At 40.7% G+C, this 16,898-nt stretch overlaps 1 protein-coding gene across 1 annotated transcript; it reads right to left on the reverse strand.

Moving 5' to 3' along the window:
• Positions 1-7,502: 7,502 nt before the first annotated feature.
• PIANP (PILR alpha associated neural protein) lies at positions 7,503-14,382 on the reverse strand. The gene is made up of 6 exons (XM_051961643.1): positions 14,140-14,382; positions 12,015-12,074; positions 11,173-11,690; positions 10,497-10,578; positions 9,360-9,581; positions 7,503-8,812 (listed from the first exon to the last, which is right to left on the reverse strand). The coding sequence occupies exons 2-6, from the start codon at positions 12,029-12,031 to the stop codon at positions 8,791-8,793; spliced, it is 861 nt and encodes a 286-aa protein (XP_051817603.1). The 5' UTR covers positions 12,032-12,074; positions 14,140-14,382; the 3' UTR covers positions 7,503-8,790.
• Between the last annotated feature and the right edge of the window lie 2,516 nt (positions 14,383-16,898).

A 16,898-nucleotide genomic window follows, 5' to 3' on the forward strand; every position in this document is an offset into this window, starting at 1 on the left:
ACTTGTAATACCTGGAGATAACTACAATGAAGGAATGATGAATGCCGGCAAATGTATTAATGTACTGAGAAGCTAATTTGTTCCAGAAATATAAGAATTCCCTAAAAATAAAATGATAAGGAATTTATCCAAGACAGAGAGAAACATGCTTCAGTGACTTGGAATTGGCTTGATTTAAAATCCATTGAAGTTATTAGTTTGATTATGTTTGTGACAGGTTTTGTTTTTCTTTCTCAATGTGGGGATTGGAGGAAAGGGGAGAAGGGAAAGAATTCAGAGCTGAAAATAAAATTTAAAAGGAAACCTATAAGCAAGGCTAGAAATGAGCTATTTATTAAAGTTATGCTTTATATCCAGATAAAAGCGTGGCTTCCTATTAAATTATAATGTGTCAATATCTTATGAACTCAGTCCAAAAACATGTAAAACGAATACAGCAAAACAGAGAGCATATTACATTATAAAGATGTAAAGTTTTGTAAGAATTATTACATCAGTAATAAATGTAATTATCTCACATCACTATATACAAATGTAATGGGGATCCACAGCAGTTTTCTTAATTCTGAATTTTCATCTGCTAAAAGGTCCGGAGTAGTTTGGGGACTGGAGGCAAAACAGTGGAATGTCTGTCAATTGCACTGTTGTCTTTTTTAGATTCCTAAAAAGCTGGTGATTGTCTTCCTTTTGCTAAGGTCTGTGTTGGAGGTTTCAAGGGGGAACAGTTAAGTCCCTAGCAAAACCTAGAGAGGGACTAGGTTTGTGCTGAGGAGCATGAATCACTTTCCCTTTCTTTCCCCTCTCCCTACCCCCTTCTCATTTTCGATTTAGATATTTCCAGGGCTGGAGAAAGATACTTGGGTAGGAAGCTTTGGCTGCCATAGAAATGAATAGGAAATGACTTTGAGGGCCAGGCATTTGTGTAACTGGAAATTGAGATACGTTTCAAATCTCTTGCAGCAGTGATTAGGCTGGGCAGCAGCACAGTTGAGACTGCAGACAGCAGAAGCAGCAATGGTGTAAACTTTTAGTTATTCTGACAAGGAAATGTCATGTTTAGGTGAATGTTTTGCTTAAGGTGATTGAATAGTAAAGAATTCAACTGAAAAGAGAGCTAGAGTACTGGGGGGGAGAAGGTATCAGCAATCTTGAATCAGAGAAAAGTGGTCAGAGAAGACAATTTTTCTTCCATGAGGGGGATGGGGGCGGGGGGGGGGGGGGTTGTAAGCTTCCTCTTCTGTACCTTTTTTCCCCCACCACAAAGCCTCTTTCCATTGTCCTCTGCTTCTAGGAGATGGCCTTTCCTCACCAATTCCTTTTCCTCTCATGAATTTCTTAGCCCTTTGCCATTTGACTTTCTAAGTTAATTAGGCAGCTAGCAAATGAAATGGATAGAATCCTAGACCTGAAATCAGGAAGATCTCAATTCAAATTCAATCACAGACACTAGTTTTGTGACCCTGAGCAAATGACCTTACTCTTTGCCTCAGTTTCCTCCTCTATAAAATGAGCTGGAAAAGGAAATGGCAAACCAGTTCAATATCTTTGCCAAGAAAACTCTAAATAGAGTTATTGAAGAGTCAGATCCCATTAAAATGACTGGTCAATAACAAAAAAAAAAGCTTATTAAACTAAAATTATCTTCAAAGTTATCAATTATCTCCTAATTATCAAATCTGATGGTCTTTTTCTCTTTTTTTCTTGACTTGTCTGCATCCTTTGACACTGTTGACCACCCCTCTCTTCTTGGATACTCTCTTCTCTGGGTTTTTATAACACTACTTTCTCCTACTTCTACATTTTTAGTCCTTCCTCAATCTCCTTTGTTGGGTCATCATCCATAAGACAGTTATTAACTGGGGGTGCACTCCAGGCTCTCTCTTGGGCCTTCTTTTCTCTCTCTACACTGATATCATGAATTCACATGGATTTAATTATCATCCATATGCAAATGAGTCCCAAATCTATAAATCCAACCTTAATTTCTCTCCTGAGCTCAAATCCTACATCATCAATTTGAACGTTTCAAACCGGATGTCACATTGATATTTCATATTCATCATGTTCAGAGGCAGAACCTATCATTCCCCATCAAACCCTTGCCCTTCCAGACTTTGGTATGTCTGTTATGGGTACCATCATTCTTTATTCTCTTAAATTCAGAGCCCTATCATTATCTTAAAGTCATAATATATATATCATATATATTATACATAATATAATATATATATATATAGAGAGAGAGCCCTATATGTAATCTGCCTTTTTGCCATCTCTATCTCCATAACATCCTCTATATAGCTAACAGTGATGTCACACACACACACACACACATTCAATAAACTGTAGGGGTTCCTTATTGTGTCTAGGATCAAGTATAAGTTCTTATAACCTGGTCCCATATTATCTTTCCAGTTTTACTTTTTTCTTTTCTTTCCATTCTATGGTACAGTTATACTGGTCTTTGTTGCTCTTTTTGCTCCTTTTTTCATACAAGGAACTTCATCTTCCTTTGCATGCCCTTGTACTGTGTTCCAAGCATGGAACACTTCCACTGCACCTCTACCTCATATAATTCTTCACTGCCTTTAAAACTCAGCTCAAAAACCAACTCCTTTAAGCCTTTGCTGATTCCCCCACATATATCTACCTAGTACCTTTCCTCACTAAACTACCTTGTATTTTTGAAAATTTATTCATTTATATGTAATTGTACACATTGTTCTCTCCCAAGAAAGTAAATTCCTTGAGAGAAGGGAGTGTTTCATTTTTGTCTTTGCATCTCCAGCATCTAGCGTAGTACCTGGCACATAAATGTTTAGTGATGTATTGCGTTATCATTTGAAGACAGCCAAGTGTTCTCTGTGGTTGATTTCATAGAATGTGAGGACTGAGTGCTTAATGCTTAATAAATGTTTTTTGATTGCTTGATTAATTGAGTTATGCTTTAAAAGGAACCAAAGTTTCTATAAAGCTGAATTGAGGAGGAATCCAATTCCAGACTTGGGTGAGAGCCAGTAGAAAGATCAGAAAGCCAGAAATAGAAAGCAAAAGAAAGAATAGCAAGTAAGTTCATATGTAAATAAAGATGTATTGGAGCTTAGCATTTTAAGAATACTGACCAGGATAAAGAAGATACAGACAATTTGATAATAATAACTCCTACTTCTCTGAATAAAGATTATCTTAATCTTAGTCTGTTAGGAGATTCGTTATCTTCCATCCTCCACTTCTTAAATTTTTCACAATCATCTATTTTCCCTATAAATCTATTGTGTATTACAATCACATATATATATATATATGTCATACTCCTCAAAAGAATATAATCTTCAAGAAAGCAGAGGATGTATCCTTTCTAATCTTTTTATCTCATTTAATGCCTAGCACAGTACTAGGTGGTGCATTTTGAAAACTATAGATATAGAATACAATACCAAGGAATGGAATCCAGAAAAATAATTCGGAATCATAAAAAGTCAGCATGAATTTATCAAGAACAGGTCATAAATTCCTCAATATCAGACTATGAACTAACAGTTGTCAAAAGAACTGCAAGCTACTAAGAACCACATAAAAGATCGCTTCAAATTACTGATAAGAGAAATGCAAATTAAAGCAACTCTGAGCTTTCAATACCCTGCAAATTGGCAAAGATGACAAAAGAAAGAAATAATCAGGGTTGGAAAGACTACAGAAAGGCATGCGTAGTACAACATATAGCTGGTAAATCTGTGTTTTGATCTAACTACTCTGAAATCACATTAGTTTAGAATTATGTTTGAAAAGTGACTAGAACTATTCATATGTTTTGACCTGGAGATCTCTTGAACATATAGCTCAAGGAGCTGAAAGACAAAAAGAAGAGTCTCATATAATTTAAAAATTCGTAGTGGCACTTTTTTTGTGATTAGAAAAAAAAAATCGAAAAAAAGTAGGCATCCATTCATTGAAGAATAATTGTACAAATTGTGGTATATAAGGGTAATGAATAATTATTATCATATAAGAAATGGTGAATATGAAGAATATAAAGAGATATGAAAAAACTTTTCACATGATTCACATTCACAAAAAAAAAAATGATTCACAATGACATACGTAGACTCAGAAGAACAATATACACAATGCTTACAATAACATCGATGAAAAATATACTAAAACTAAGCCAAATGACTGAATGTTGGTAACGACCAAATTTGAATCTAGAGAAGACTAAGCATTCCTCTCTTTTTGGTAAAGAGAATGGGACCTGTAAGTGCAGAATGTTGCATATAGTCAGAAGTGGTTCTTTTGTTGGTTTTTTTATTTGACGACTTTTGTTTGCTACAGAGAAGAGCTCAGTTCGATAGAGCTAAAGGAGGTTTATATTCTTAAATGACAGTGCTATATTTTTAAAAAGAAAAAGAAACCTTATTTCCTTTGGAGAATGCTATAGATAGAGTAATCTTGATTTTCACAAACCATTTGACAAAGTATCACTATTTTTATGGAAAAGATGGAAGAGATATATGCCTAAAAATAGTACAGCTATGTGTATTTTAAACTTGCTGAATGACCAGACTCAAAGAGTGCTTAGTATCATCTTGGGAGTAAGTTTCCCTTGGAGTGAATCAGGGATCTGAGTTTGGCCTTGTGCTATTTATCATATTTATCAAAGATTTTTGATAAAGGAGTATCAATTTGCAGATGACCCAAAGCTGGGAGAGAAGCTAACACACTGAACCATAGTAAGGATCCCAGGAAATTAGAATAGAACATTGGGCTAAGTCTAATAAAATGAAATTTAATAAGGTGAGGTGTAAAATGTTACACTTGAGTTAAAAAAATCACCTTCACAAGTACAAGATGTGGAGAATATGACTAGACAACAATCCTTCTGAAAAAGATCTGGATGTTTTAACAATTCAGACTCCATGTGAGTCAGCAGTGTGATATGAGTCAAGAAAACTTATGAGATCTTAGACTGCTTTAAGAGGTATATGGAGGTGATAGTACCATTGCCTTCTGCCCTGATCATACCAACCAACAGTGTCAGATATCTACTTGATGCACAGGCTAAGGTTAGGTTTTGCAGATACAAATGGTAACTAATTTAAACTTTACTATCAAGAAACTTAAAAATCTAATAGAAAAAATAAGAGAACTAACTGATAAGTGAAAAGAAGAGGCAAAATGGGCAAAAGCTTAGGAAAAAAACTCAAGCAGAGAGAGATCATTTTTACTTTGAGGATTGGGGAGGAACAATGAAAAGGAAAGTCTTCCAGGAATGTTTCATGGAAGAAGTAGCTTCTAAATTGAGCCTAGAAAGAAGGAAGGGCCTTCAAAAAACAGAGAAGGAGATGGAGAAATCTCTTCCAGGAATAGTGGCTGGTAAGAACAAAGGCATGGTGATAGAAGAAAGCAGGAGATAAATGGGAAGGATCAGTATAGCTCAGTATAAGTAAAGGGGAATAGTGTAAGATAAAGCTTAAAGGTAAATTGGATCCAGATTGTAATGAACTTCCAATGTGGGAATCAGGTTTATTTGGTTGGCAATGGAAGCTATTAAAGTTTTTAAGTGAAGATTATTTGGGCAGCAGTATGGAAGACAGATTAGAAAAGGTAGGGACTAGAGACAAGGAGACCAATTAAGAGGCTATTTTTTAAAAAAGTACATTCACATTTATAAAATAAACCATTAGCATTCTGATTGTTGTACCTATGTCATATTTACAGGGGAAGACTATTTCTAAAGTTTCTCTGTCTTATCACTTCATTTGGTATCTCTTTGGAACCCATTCTCAAATTGGCTGAAGGAATAGGGGATTATTTAACCCAGAGAAGAAAAGTTATAGTATGAGGTGGGGAAAGAACATGATCACTTTCTTCTGGTATTTGAAGGGTTAACCAGGAAGTGGGATTGCACATATTCTGCTTGGGCTATAAATGTATAACCAGGATCAATACGTTGAAGTTACAGGGAAGGAGATGTTAATTTAACATAAAGAAAAACTTAACAATTAGAGCTGTCAAAAAAAAATAAAATAAAATGAAAGATCTGCCTTGGGCTTGAAGTGGAGATCAAGAGATTTGTTTGGAGTTTCCACTTTCTCCTCCCTGTCTTTTCACCACATCCCTCCATATTCTTTCTACATTGGTTCTGGTTTTCTCTGCCAGTGCTGATGCTAACATTGTGTCTGATCCCTTCTGTTTTCACTTCATTGACTCCTTCCTCTAGAGAGTTGTTTTCTCCACATTTCTGTGTGTTTTGGTCCGCTGCTTCCCTATACCACCCCATATCACATTTTCCTCTTTATCACTTGTAGATAATCTTGTTCCACACTTATATGAATCTGTACCTACCCAATTTGTGCTAGTAATTTTCCTAGATGTGACCTATGAATGTATCAGCACACAATCATGCCAGAGAATACATGTCTAATTCTATTTTTATATACTATCACATGGATATACATATAGTCTCTCGGGGGACCCAGATACCCTTCCTTGAAACTATTTTCACACACCCTGAAGCTATCCCATTTCAGGGTGGAGGCTGAGGGTAGGAAATAGGGGGAGAAACAAGTACTGTGCGGAAACCATGGCAACAGTGCCTAGCAACATGGAGAAGCTGATGTCTGCACTGGAGGGGTGGCAAGGAGCCTGGGTGCTGTTGGCACAAACACAGAACCTGGGGTTTTGAATTCCCCTATTTCCACCCAACCCTGTCAGCTTCCACCCTTCTCCCTCTCCCTTTCACACACCCTACCGCAGAGCTTCTACTTAGGGCCTTCCATGAGAAATGCTGGAGTCAGGGGAGCCCAGTAGAGTTAAACACAGGCACACTAATGCAACATTAGATAGCTCTAAGGAGGTGGTGTGAAGGCCCCAGACGAACCATCAAGATGTTGTCCCTCCCCCTCTCCACTCTCCCACTTCTTTTTGTTTCTAATGTTCTTTAAAAATTCCTTTTCTTTGTCTACTCTCTTAACCTTCTCTTTCCATCTCCTTTTGCCTTAAATCTTTGGCTATCTTGCTGGCTCTTTTTTTTTCTTTCTTTTTTTTGGGGGGAAGAGGTGGGTGGGCAATGTACTTCAGTGATAAAACAAACTCTTAGAGAGGAAATTTTACTAATCAATGAAAGTTATCGCCTGCTCAGCCACATAGAGTGGCCTGGGGCATTGAGAGGGCAAGTGACTTGCCTAGAGTTACAGACATACTTCAATAGTCGAACTCAAATCTTTCCGAATCTAAAACCAGCTAAGCATGATACCACATTGCTCCTCCCCACTATATTTCTTTGTACATTTATTGGAAGATAGGCAGATTTTTCTCATTCATGGCTGCTTGTCCTCTCCTCTCCCTCCCTTTCCCTCAAGAATTAAAGATTGAGACCCCAATTAGACTTACCTTCTAGTCAGATACAGGTGCTAGGGATTCCTCCACCTGTCTTTCTCTTCCCTTCTCCCATTACCCATTCCTCTCAACAGGGGTCACAAGGCAGAAGTAGGGGGCTTGAATATTTTGCAAAGGTTTTATTTTAAAATTCTGAAACTTACATCCCACGAGAATCAAAGATTATCACCACAAGAAGAAAGAGAGATAATACAAAAATATATATCACAGCATAGGGGGCCAAGAGGGGCAAGGAAAGGAGGAGAGGAAGAGAAGAGAAAAATGGAAAGAAAAACAGAATAGGCTCAGAGAGGAAGCAAAGGAAAGGGGAAGGAAGGGCAAATGATAGAGGTAGAAAGAAAAGGGGGGGGGGAAGGCAGAGTGAGAGAGACAAGGAATGGGTGAGTAAGAAGGGCATAGTCATGGGTATTGGGGGGGGCAGAGTGCCCAATGGCCTTAAGCCTACTGACTTTGCTTCCTACAAAGCCTCGGCTGAATTAGTGAGGCCACTCGCTTAATAAAGAGCTGGCTTAGGGGGACTCTGATATCCAGAGGGATTGACACATAGACAGAGACAGCTGGCATTAGCAAGACGGAAGTGACTCGGGAGCTTCTCCAGGGGCTCAGGAGGTGACTACCCTATAACCCTTTTAGATACCAGAATTTAGCAGTATTGTAAAGGGCAAGAGTTGGGGCTTCATTGCCCTCCCCTCCCTCCCATCAAGAAGACCACAGAGTGGTAAGAGCGCCTGAGTGGGAATGGGTTAGGACAACTAGGGAGGGAGAGACAGGAAACACAAGACATTGGGTGGATTAGGGCAGTGAAAACTAAGGGCACTGGAAGCCCCCAAAGCTCACCCCCTCCCCACTTGTAGGGCAGCATGCAGGGGCCACAAAACTAAGTGAGTGTGCAAGAGAGCATGTGCAGGCCACTCAATGTAACAACAGAGTGGATATGTAAGAGAGTTAATATATGTGGGAGAGTGTATGTGTATGAGAGTATGGCCAATTAGATGGTCAGATGGAGATGAGAATATTTTTAAAAAAGGGATGAATGAAGACTGAGTGGTACCAGGGGGAAATAGAATGCAAGAGATTAGTAATAGATGTGGAAGAGGGTGAGTGCAAAAAACTATCTGTACAAGTGTGCAATACTGTTCTGGTGTGGAGGTGAGTGTGTGAGTGCATAAGGGCTTCGTGGGAAAGGAGCCCTATCTATGGGATGTGAGCGGGGTGACTTCCTTTGGGGCCAGGTGAGTGTGCGAGAAAATGGGTGTGCAAGAACAGGAGCAGGGGTCCTCTGCCAGCAGCATCTGGGGCCCCAGCTCACCACAGCTGCCCCACCCCCAGCGGAATGGTGGCTGTGTAGGCCCCATGGGCTTCTGCTTGGCTGGACCCCACCACTGAGGGGCGTCACAGATTCACCAGGGGGATCCTAAGGGGAAGAGGGAAAGGGCAAAGTCAGGGACACAGGGATAGGGCTGAGTTAGGGACTGGAGGCCTTGGCCAAAGACAGGTGGAGTCAGTAGGGGGAAGGGGAGAGGGGTATGGAGAGGGGTGGAGTCAAAAGTAAAAAGGGAGAGTCAGAACCAAAGGCATGAGGCCAGAACTAATGGGATGGTGTCATAGCTAAAGGAGCATAATTAACACTTGTTGGATTGGATTGGGCAATAGAGTCATAGGCTCAGAGTTCATAAAATTATAGAATGTTAGAACTAGAAGGGACCTAGAGATAATGTAGTCTCACCCCTTCAGGTGGGAAAGAGATCTAGAGGTGGGTTAAGAGAAAAGATGAAAGAGCCCTGGACCAAGCCCAGTCAGACATATTCCACAATCCACCCACCCACTGCCCCCCTTCCCTAGGAAAAGATTCACAGCTCCTGAGAAGTTTCCTCATTCCCCACCCTCTGTCCCTCATACGGACCCTCTACTCCAAACTTCTTCCCCATCTCCCTCCCTCCTTAAAGCCCTCTCTCCCTCACCGGTTCAACTGGAAAGCAGGGGCCCCCTTGGGCTGGGGGGGCACAGGCCGGAGTCCCCCGTGGGGCTCCTCCCGATCAGGGGTAGGTGTGAGTGAGTCCCCGAAGGACCCCAGCACAGTGACTCCTGCAGGAGACAGGTCAGTGAGGGGCTGCTGACTCTCTTCTTGCCGTAGGGCCCCCTGCTGCCCCGAAGGCCTTCGTCGCTTCTGGCTACGGTCCCAGCTGTAGAGATCCAAGAAAAGAGGACATCAGTCATCACCCCCCACCCTTCCCCAAGCAATACCTTCCAGAAATACTGCAGGATAACATCCTATTAGGTGTCCTTGGAAAACCTTCCTAGCAATAGACTCTAAAAGGACCATCTATTTACCATCAAAACCTTTTTATAGGTTTTGATGTAACCCAGAAATATTTTCCTTGCAAACTTCTGAAGACTCTCCCTGAAGGAATGCACTCAGACCCACCCTACCACCCCATCATTATTTAGGAACCCCTCACCCTAGATACAATCCATGGATTTACCCTTTCCAACATGGTCTCAGCCCCAAATTGGTGTCAGAAGCCTTTTCCTTTCTTGGCCAGGTGTCCTGTGATTTAGTTCTATTTCAAACTGAGTACTAATATAACCTGAAATCCTATAATTCTCAATAGAGTATGAAAGACTCATCCACAAATTATCATATGGTACAGTAGAAGTTCTACTCCAAACTTTAGTTTTCTTACAGGATATGGCGATTTAAGGGTCTAGGCTTTTGGTGAAGAGGGAGGTAAAAGAAATTCCCAGACTTTATATCGTCCAACTAAAGTATCTCATGGAGGGGATGCAAGAAGGGACTGGGACATATGTTCATCTCTTTATACTGTCTCAAATAAAAAAAAATTTCTATTCTTTTTACTTTATCTGTCTCTCTGGAAAGCAGAATCTGTTTTAAATCTCACTTGTCTCCAAGGTAGGTATATTGCTCTACACCCCCATCCTATCCCTTCTATTCCTAACCTCTAACCTTTCAGGGTCTTACTTTACATTTGCCCCTTTCCTTCTCTCTTGCCCTACCCAGTCATCTATTCTACTCTATACCTCTTTAACATTTTCTGTCCCTCACCCACCAGTAAGTCATTTTTCAAACTCTAGCTTACCAAAATTTGAAAATTATGCCAGTGGCTACTAGGACGATGATGATAGAAATAGTGATGGTCACATAGAGCTGGGGGTCCACACCTGTTTAAGAAAGGATCAAGCATTAGAGAAGCCTTGGGGAGAATGGTAATTTAGTTTCTATGTGTGTGTATGCTCCCGTGCATATGTTTAGACTGAGAAATCCCTTTATGAGTCTTCTTTTTTTTTTTTTAAACAACTCTCCTACTTCCTTTTTCCTAAAATCATCTTTTCTACCTCTCAAGTCCATTTTTCCAAATCTCTAGTGCATCTGCACAATCCCAAAATGGGAAGGCTTTAGACAATAGATCGCTCTGTTTTCAGGAGTTATCAGGATATTCATTGCTTTCTTATCTACTGTATTCCCAAATCACCATTCATCTTTTCAGTTCCATTTATTTCTACAGCTATCATCATAATCTACATATAAATCTGATTATAGAATCATATTCACCCAAAGTATTTGGGAGAGGGGTAAGGCTGTGCTCTCTTAAATTTCATCAGTATCAGTGACCCCAATTTCAATTCACTTTGTCCAGCTACATCTATATTTCTAGACTCTTTTTACTTTCCTATTCCAGTTGAATTTCATCTTCCAAAATTCAGAACTCTCTAACCAGCCTTACCTCACCCCTCAGAAGGCCCTTTCAACCTCACCTTCCCCACGGCCACCAAACAGAAATGGACGAAGGGTGGCAGGAGCTCCCCCAAGGATGATTCCATCTCCATCACCACGTCTCAAGGAGTCTGAGTTGGGATGTGGGGTAGCCAGCCCATGAGGAACTGCAAAGCCATAGTCCAGTGGCAGGAAGCCGGGATTAGCAGAATTAGGATCCCCTCCATCCTCTCGAGATACTGTGGGGCCCCATACAATAGCCCAAGGGTACTGGGATGAAGGTGGCCCTTCCTCAAAGCCAGATGGAGTGGCAGGGGGTGCAGTATCTGGTGGTACTTGACGTCGCGAACGTGAGACACGGGGAGACCGGCTTGGGGGAGGTGCTCGTTCCCATACACACACATGTCGAGGAGCTGAGGGGCCACCCCGGGCACATGGAGGACGAGCAGGAGCTGAAGGGGTACGAGGTGAAGAGGTAGAGGAACCCTGGACTGGAGGTGGGAAGAGCAGCAGGAGCAGTGACCAGAGTGGGAGGAAATGGGACATCAAGAGTGTAGACCTGGAATAGGAAGAAAAAAAGTTGAGATTAATGCTCTTTCCCAACTGGACCTATTTGTATTCACAGGGTTGGGGGCATGTGGTGAAGACCATTCCTTAATCTAGGGGTAGGGAGAGTTGTTGCTGTTGTAATCTCTAAAAGATTTCTCCATTGCCACCAGTTAGGTAATGGAGAAACAGATGAAATCTCTTGCCAGATTTTAACCATAGTTTTTACTCTCCATACATTCTTTATCTCTAGATAGAAACTTCCCAGGATTGGGTCAGTGATAAGAGGATCCAGGTAATAAGGTGTCTGGATTCCTGTTTGGTGTCTAGTACCTACCACATCCTGGCCTCCATATCTGAGGTCTCCCTCAGCTACGATGTTGATTCTCAGTCTTCACTGAAGGAGAGAAGAGACACACAGTTAGAGTCTAGAAACCTTGTTTTCAGGGCTCCTTCTAAATTCTTGACTTGGATGTCACATCTCAGAATTTCATAGGTTCAGAGTAGGAAGGGACCTCAGAGACCATTTAATCAAACCCTTTCATTTACAGATGAGGAAACTGAGGTCACAGAGGTTGTGACTTACCATGCAGTATACTGTAGAGCCTGTACTTATAGACTCTAAATCCTATATTTTTTCCCATTGTGTCATGCTACCTGTCCCCTGACTTTTATTCATTGCACAGAACTGGGTAAGCATTTGAGCATGAGACACAGGGGAAAGGGGTCCAAGAAAATGGTAAAGGGAAGGAGAAGATGCTTTGGATGGAGGAAGAGTAATTTTTTTTCTTTACTGCTCTTTAACTCTTTTGTAACTCCATATTCTAGGAGGTCATTTCCTTCATAGCTAGGGCCTCAGATTTTCAAGGGAGAATGGAAAAATGTAGGCTAAAATTTTTGTTGTTATTGTTAAATCGACTAAATCATAGATACTTTCTGAAGGGAGGTGGAGTTAGAGTAAGTCTAAAATGTAGTATCCCTTAGGCTCTGAATCCTAGAGGATCTCACATGAGTAGGATCCCACTTTGGTTCCAACAGAAGTAAATGTTCCTATTCTGAATGGTGTAATTTTGATTCTGGGTTTGAATCCAAAACCTGATAACCATCAATAATAATAAGGAAGGATAGAGGGGAAAAATAGTATATATAAAAAAAGAGGTTGTTAGTAGAGATGTAGAGTAGCCCAGTGGGTACAAACAGGAAAGATAATAGATGATGGGGGAAAGATGGAAAGAAAAATGGTTAAGGGGGTGGAAGAGAAAAATAAAAAAAAACACAAAAGGAGGCAGCTGGGGGGGAGATGGATTTAGAAGATGTGGGAAGAAAGATGGGAGAAGATCAGAGAAAGATAAGTAGAAAAGGATGTAATAGGGAAGAGAGAATGATGAGTGAAGAGAAGCATGGATGAGAGTAAAAGATACAGAGAAGAGAGAAAGACAATGATGGGGGTGGGGAGCAAGAAAAGAGGGAAGGTAACAGAAGATATATGGTAACATGATAGAGGAAAGGAAAAGAGGATAGAACAGAAAAGTGCTGGAGATAGATAAAGGTAGAGAAGAGGAGAAAGGACAGGAGTAGGAGGAATAGAACTGAAGACACAAGATAGAGCATAGGGAAATGGGAGAGAAAACATTTGGGAATCAGGAATTGTCCCTCCAAATTTTCCCAAGAAGGACGGGAAGAATGTGATTGCTAATCAGGGAAACAGAGAAGGGCTGAGGGACTGCTAAAACCTCAGGGTTCATCCTTTCCTGTCTCCTTATCCATTCTCCCAATCCTAACTCCAGCACCTAGTATCCTTCCAACCTTTTCAGGAACCCCGCAGTCCCCCGGATTCCGTGTCTTACACATCCCCCACCCACCTGTCCAAGCTCCGCACAACAGGTCTGTGCGCAAGAGATAAGCTAGGGGGTGGGGCAGGGGGGCCCTTCCCAAGGAGTCTGCCCCTATCCCCAAATCATCTTCTCACTACAAACTAGACAGAGCATCTCCCAGAGATGGACAGGGGAGGGGGGAGACACCGAGGAGGAAGAGTGGGTGGGAAGAGGCCAATGAAAGGAAAAGAAGAAAAACAAGAGGGAAGGGAGCGAAGGAGAAGGGATGGGAAGAGGGAGGAGGAATGGGGAGACAGAGAATGCAGACAAGGAGAGGGAAAAGAGGGATGGCGACAACTGGGAACTGAGAGCCGGAAAATAAAGGATGGAGATAAGAAATGTGGAATGAAAGATGCTTATCTAGATGGATGAATGAAAGATGCAGATGTAGATGGATGATGATGGTGATGGTGGTGATGGTGGTGATGGAAACAAATGGGGAAGGAAGGATGGAAGCATAAAAAATAGGGACAGGACAGATGGAAATTTGGGGCTGGAAAAGGAGACTAGGAAAGGACACGGGGGCCAAGAAGGACAGAGGCTGGGCACCTGGGATGAGGGATGGAGGTTGCAGGGTGTCACACTCACCTGCTCCGTGGTTGATGCTGCGGGATGACTAGAGGGGCTAGAGGCTGTGCGGGGTTAGGGGGCTGCGGGGGGCGCCAGGCCAGGCGCATGGTCAGGGGACTAGCGGGCGGGGCGCAGGAGGAGGCGCCCCGAGTGTGGGGCGGCGGCGGAGGCTCAGTTCAGCGCTGCTCAGCTCGTCTTGTCTTGTCTTGGCTAGGCGTCAGCTCAGACCTTCCGTCTCCGCCTGCCACGCACTATTTAACCCTCCTGTTACCATGCCGCTAGGGATAAGGGGATCCCCGGATGCTTTGAGACAGTGGAGTAGAGTAGGGTTATTGGTTATCCTGAGATTGCAGGGCTGTGTCTGTGTGACTTTCAGGATATTTACCCACTCTTTACCATAACAAGTGTATCACCTCATATGAGTATCATTCTAATTTCCCATGTTCTTACTCTGTCATTTCAATTCCATGTCACTTCATGTTCCAAAATCTGAACTCTTGTCAGTGCAATTCTGAATCCTATGTCATTTCAATTCATATCCCCTGCCCCACCATCCTCTTTCTTCTCCTTGGTACAAGGCCCAGAAAAATAGCCATAAAAATCCCATTCCTATCCCCAGTTTCCTGGGTTATGAATGTCTGGCCATTAGGATGTCTAGACATTTTCTCTTCAAATAGTCAACATCTAGCATAATGCCTGGCACATATTAAACACAATAAATGCTTTTTGGTTGACTGATTTCCATCTCATTGTACAACTCTTGGTCCCCTATTTTTCTTTTCTGCCCATTTCATACTTCATTTTTACATTAATTTCTCTGTATTCAGGATCTAACTTCATATATCAAGATTCTTTCCAGTCTTTTGCCTCTTCATTACATTTGGTTATTATCCAGATTTAGAAGAGAGATTATTGTCATGAGAACAGAAGCCTAGAGGCTATCAAATGCTGCTGTGTTTTTGTCAGTTTGTTCTATACAACTTGGTGAAGAAGAGCCAATTGCTTCATATGTACCTCAGAAAATAGGAGCTGTTGTGCATATTGGCACACTTAAAGTGTGTTCTCAATATTGTTTGTATGTACCGTTTGTGGCATGTGAGATGTACAGTCCCCTTTGTCATATGTGTATTCTTTGTCAGTGTGTATTCTGGGTACCTGTGTGCGCTAGGTTCCTACCTTGGATATACATATGTGCAATGGGCATTCACAATCTGTGATCGTGTATTTGTATATGTGCATGTGTTGGAGAGGGGATATTTGGGACATTGGAGCATTATTTTAGTTCCATTTGCTGATTTTGCTGTCTATCTTCAGAAACATTTTTCTAAATCCCCTTTATAATTGATGTTTTAAAAAAAAAAATCCCTGCATTTGTGCCATGATGTTTCTTTACATAAAACTGAGCTACATGCCTAGGTTTGGCTTAATAATTTAACATAATTATTTTCAATAGATGACTAATTGAATAAATCCACTTAATTTCTCAGTCCTCTAGATCTTTTTTGTCAGATACTTTCTTTCTCTGATCAGCTATTTCTCCCTTATTAGCAGAATGCCCTGTGTAGATGTTGAAGTATTTGTTTGGGGAACTGCATAAAGTTAAACACAGACTCAATTCTTATCTTCTGCTGTTTCTTTATTTCTGATCTCTTTCTTTATCCTTACTTTTTATCACCTCTCTCATTTACCTTTTTCTCTTCTCTTAATTTCCTCTCATCTGTACATCTCTTATCTCTGTTACTCACTCTATTCTTTTTTCCATTACTGTTTGTCCTCTCTTTCCTTCCTCGCTCTCCTTGAAACAGAAGAGAATTTAGGATTGAATACAACTTTATCATTTTACAGGTGAGGACACTGAGGCTCAGGTGAAATAACTTCTCAATGAGCATAAAACTAGTGAATAGCAAAAGGTGGAACATTGGAGCTGGGCTTAAATCTTCACTATGTTACTTACTATCTGTGTGAATGATAGCAAGTTACTCAAACACGTAAGACCTATGTTCCTTTTGAATAAGGAATAACGAGGTTAGGGAAATGACACAAATTTATAGCACCAAGACCCATTCCCAAATAGATAAATGGTCAATGGATATGAACACACAATTTTCAAGAGAATTACAAACTATACATTATCACATCAATAGTAAGAGAAATGCAAATAAGAAAAATTCACACCATGCACATTGGCAAAGATAAAAAAAGATGGAAACAATAAATGTTGGAGGAACTATGAATAGTTAGGCATACTGATATACTATTGATAGAACTAAGAAGTACCATCATTCTGGATTTCCATTAGGCATTATATAAGAAAAAATAACTAGACCAGACATACTTTTTGCCCCAGCAATCTCACTAGTGAGTACATACTTCATGGAAGTAAAGATAGAGAATAAAGATCCAAAATACAACAAAATACAAAGTATTCTTGGTGACACCAAACAAGTAAAACAAATTAGGTGCTCAGCAGTTGGAGATTGGTTTTAAAGAATGAGAAATAGAATATTTAAAAAAATTTTAAAGTGCTAAATATGAAGAATTTGGACAAATGTGGGATGATTTTTTATGAACTAGCATATAAGTAGGATTAAGGAAAAATATATACACATCGTAGTAGTTTTACTAAAAGGAATAATAAAAAAGCTAATGAAAATTCCTAAGAAGAAATAATAAAACATACCTTCTCGAAGATATCAGACAATATTTGATAGCCCTGGGGTTCCTGCCCTCATGACAATAATCTTTCTTCTAAATGGGAGGGAGAAGTAAAAGACTGG

The sequence above is a fragment of the Antechinus flavipes genome, chromosome 5, assembly GCF_016432865.1.
Source record: "Antechinus flavipes isolate AdamAnt ecotype Samford, QLD, Australia chromosome 5, AdamAnt_v2, whole genome shotgun sequence".
Classification (NCBI taxonomy): Eukaryota; Metazoa; Chordata; class Mammalia; order Dasyuromorphia; family Dasyuridae; genus Antechinus; species Antechinus flavipes.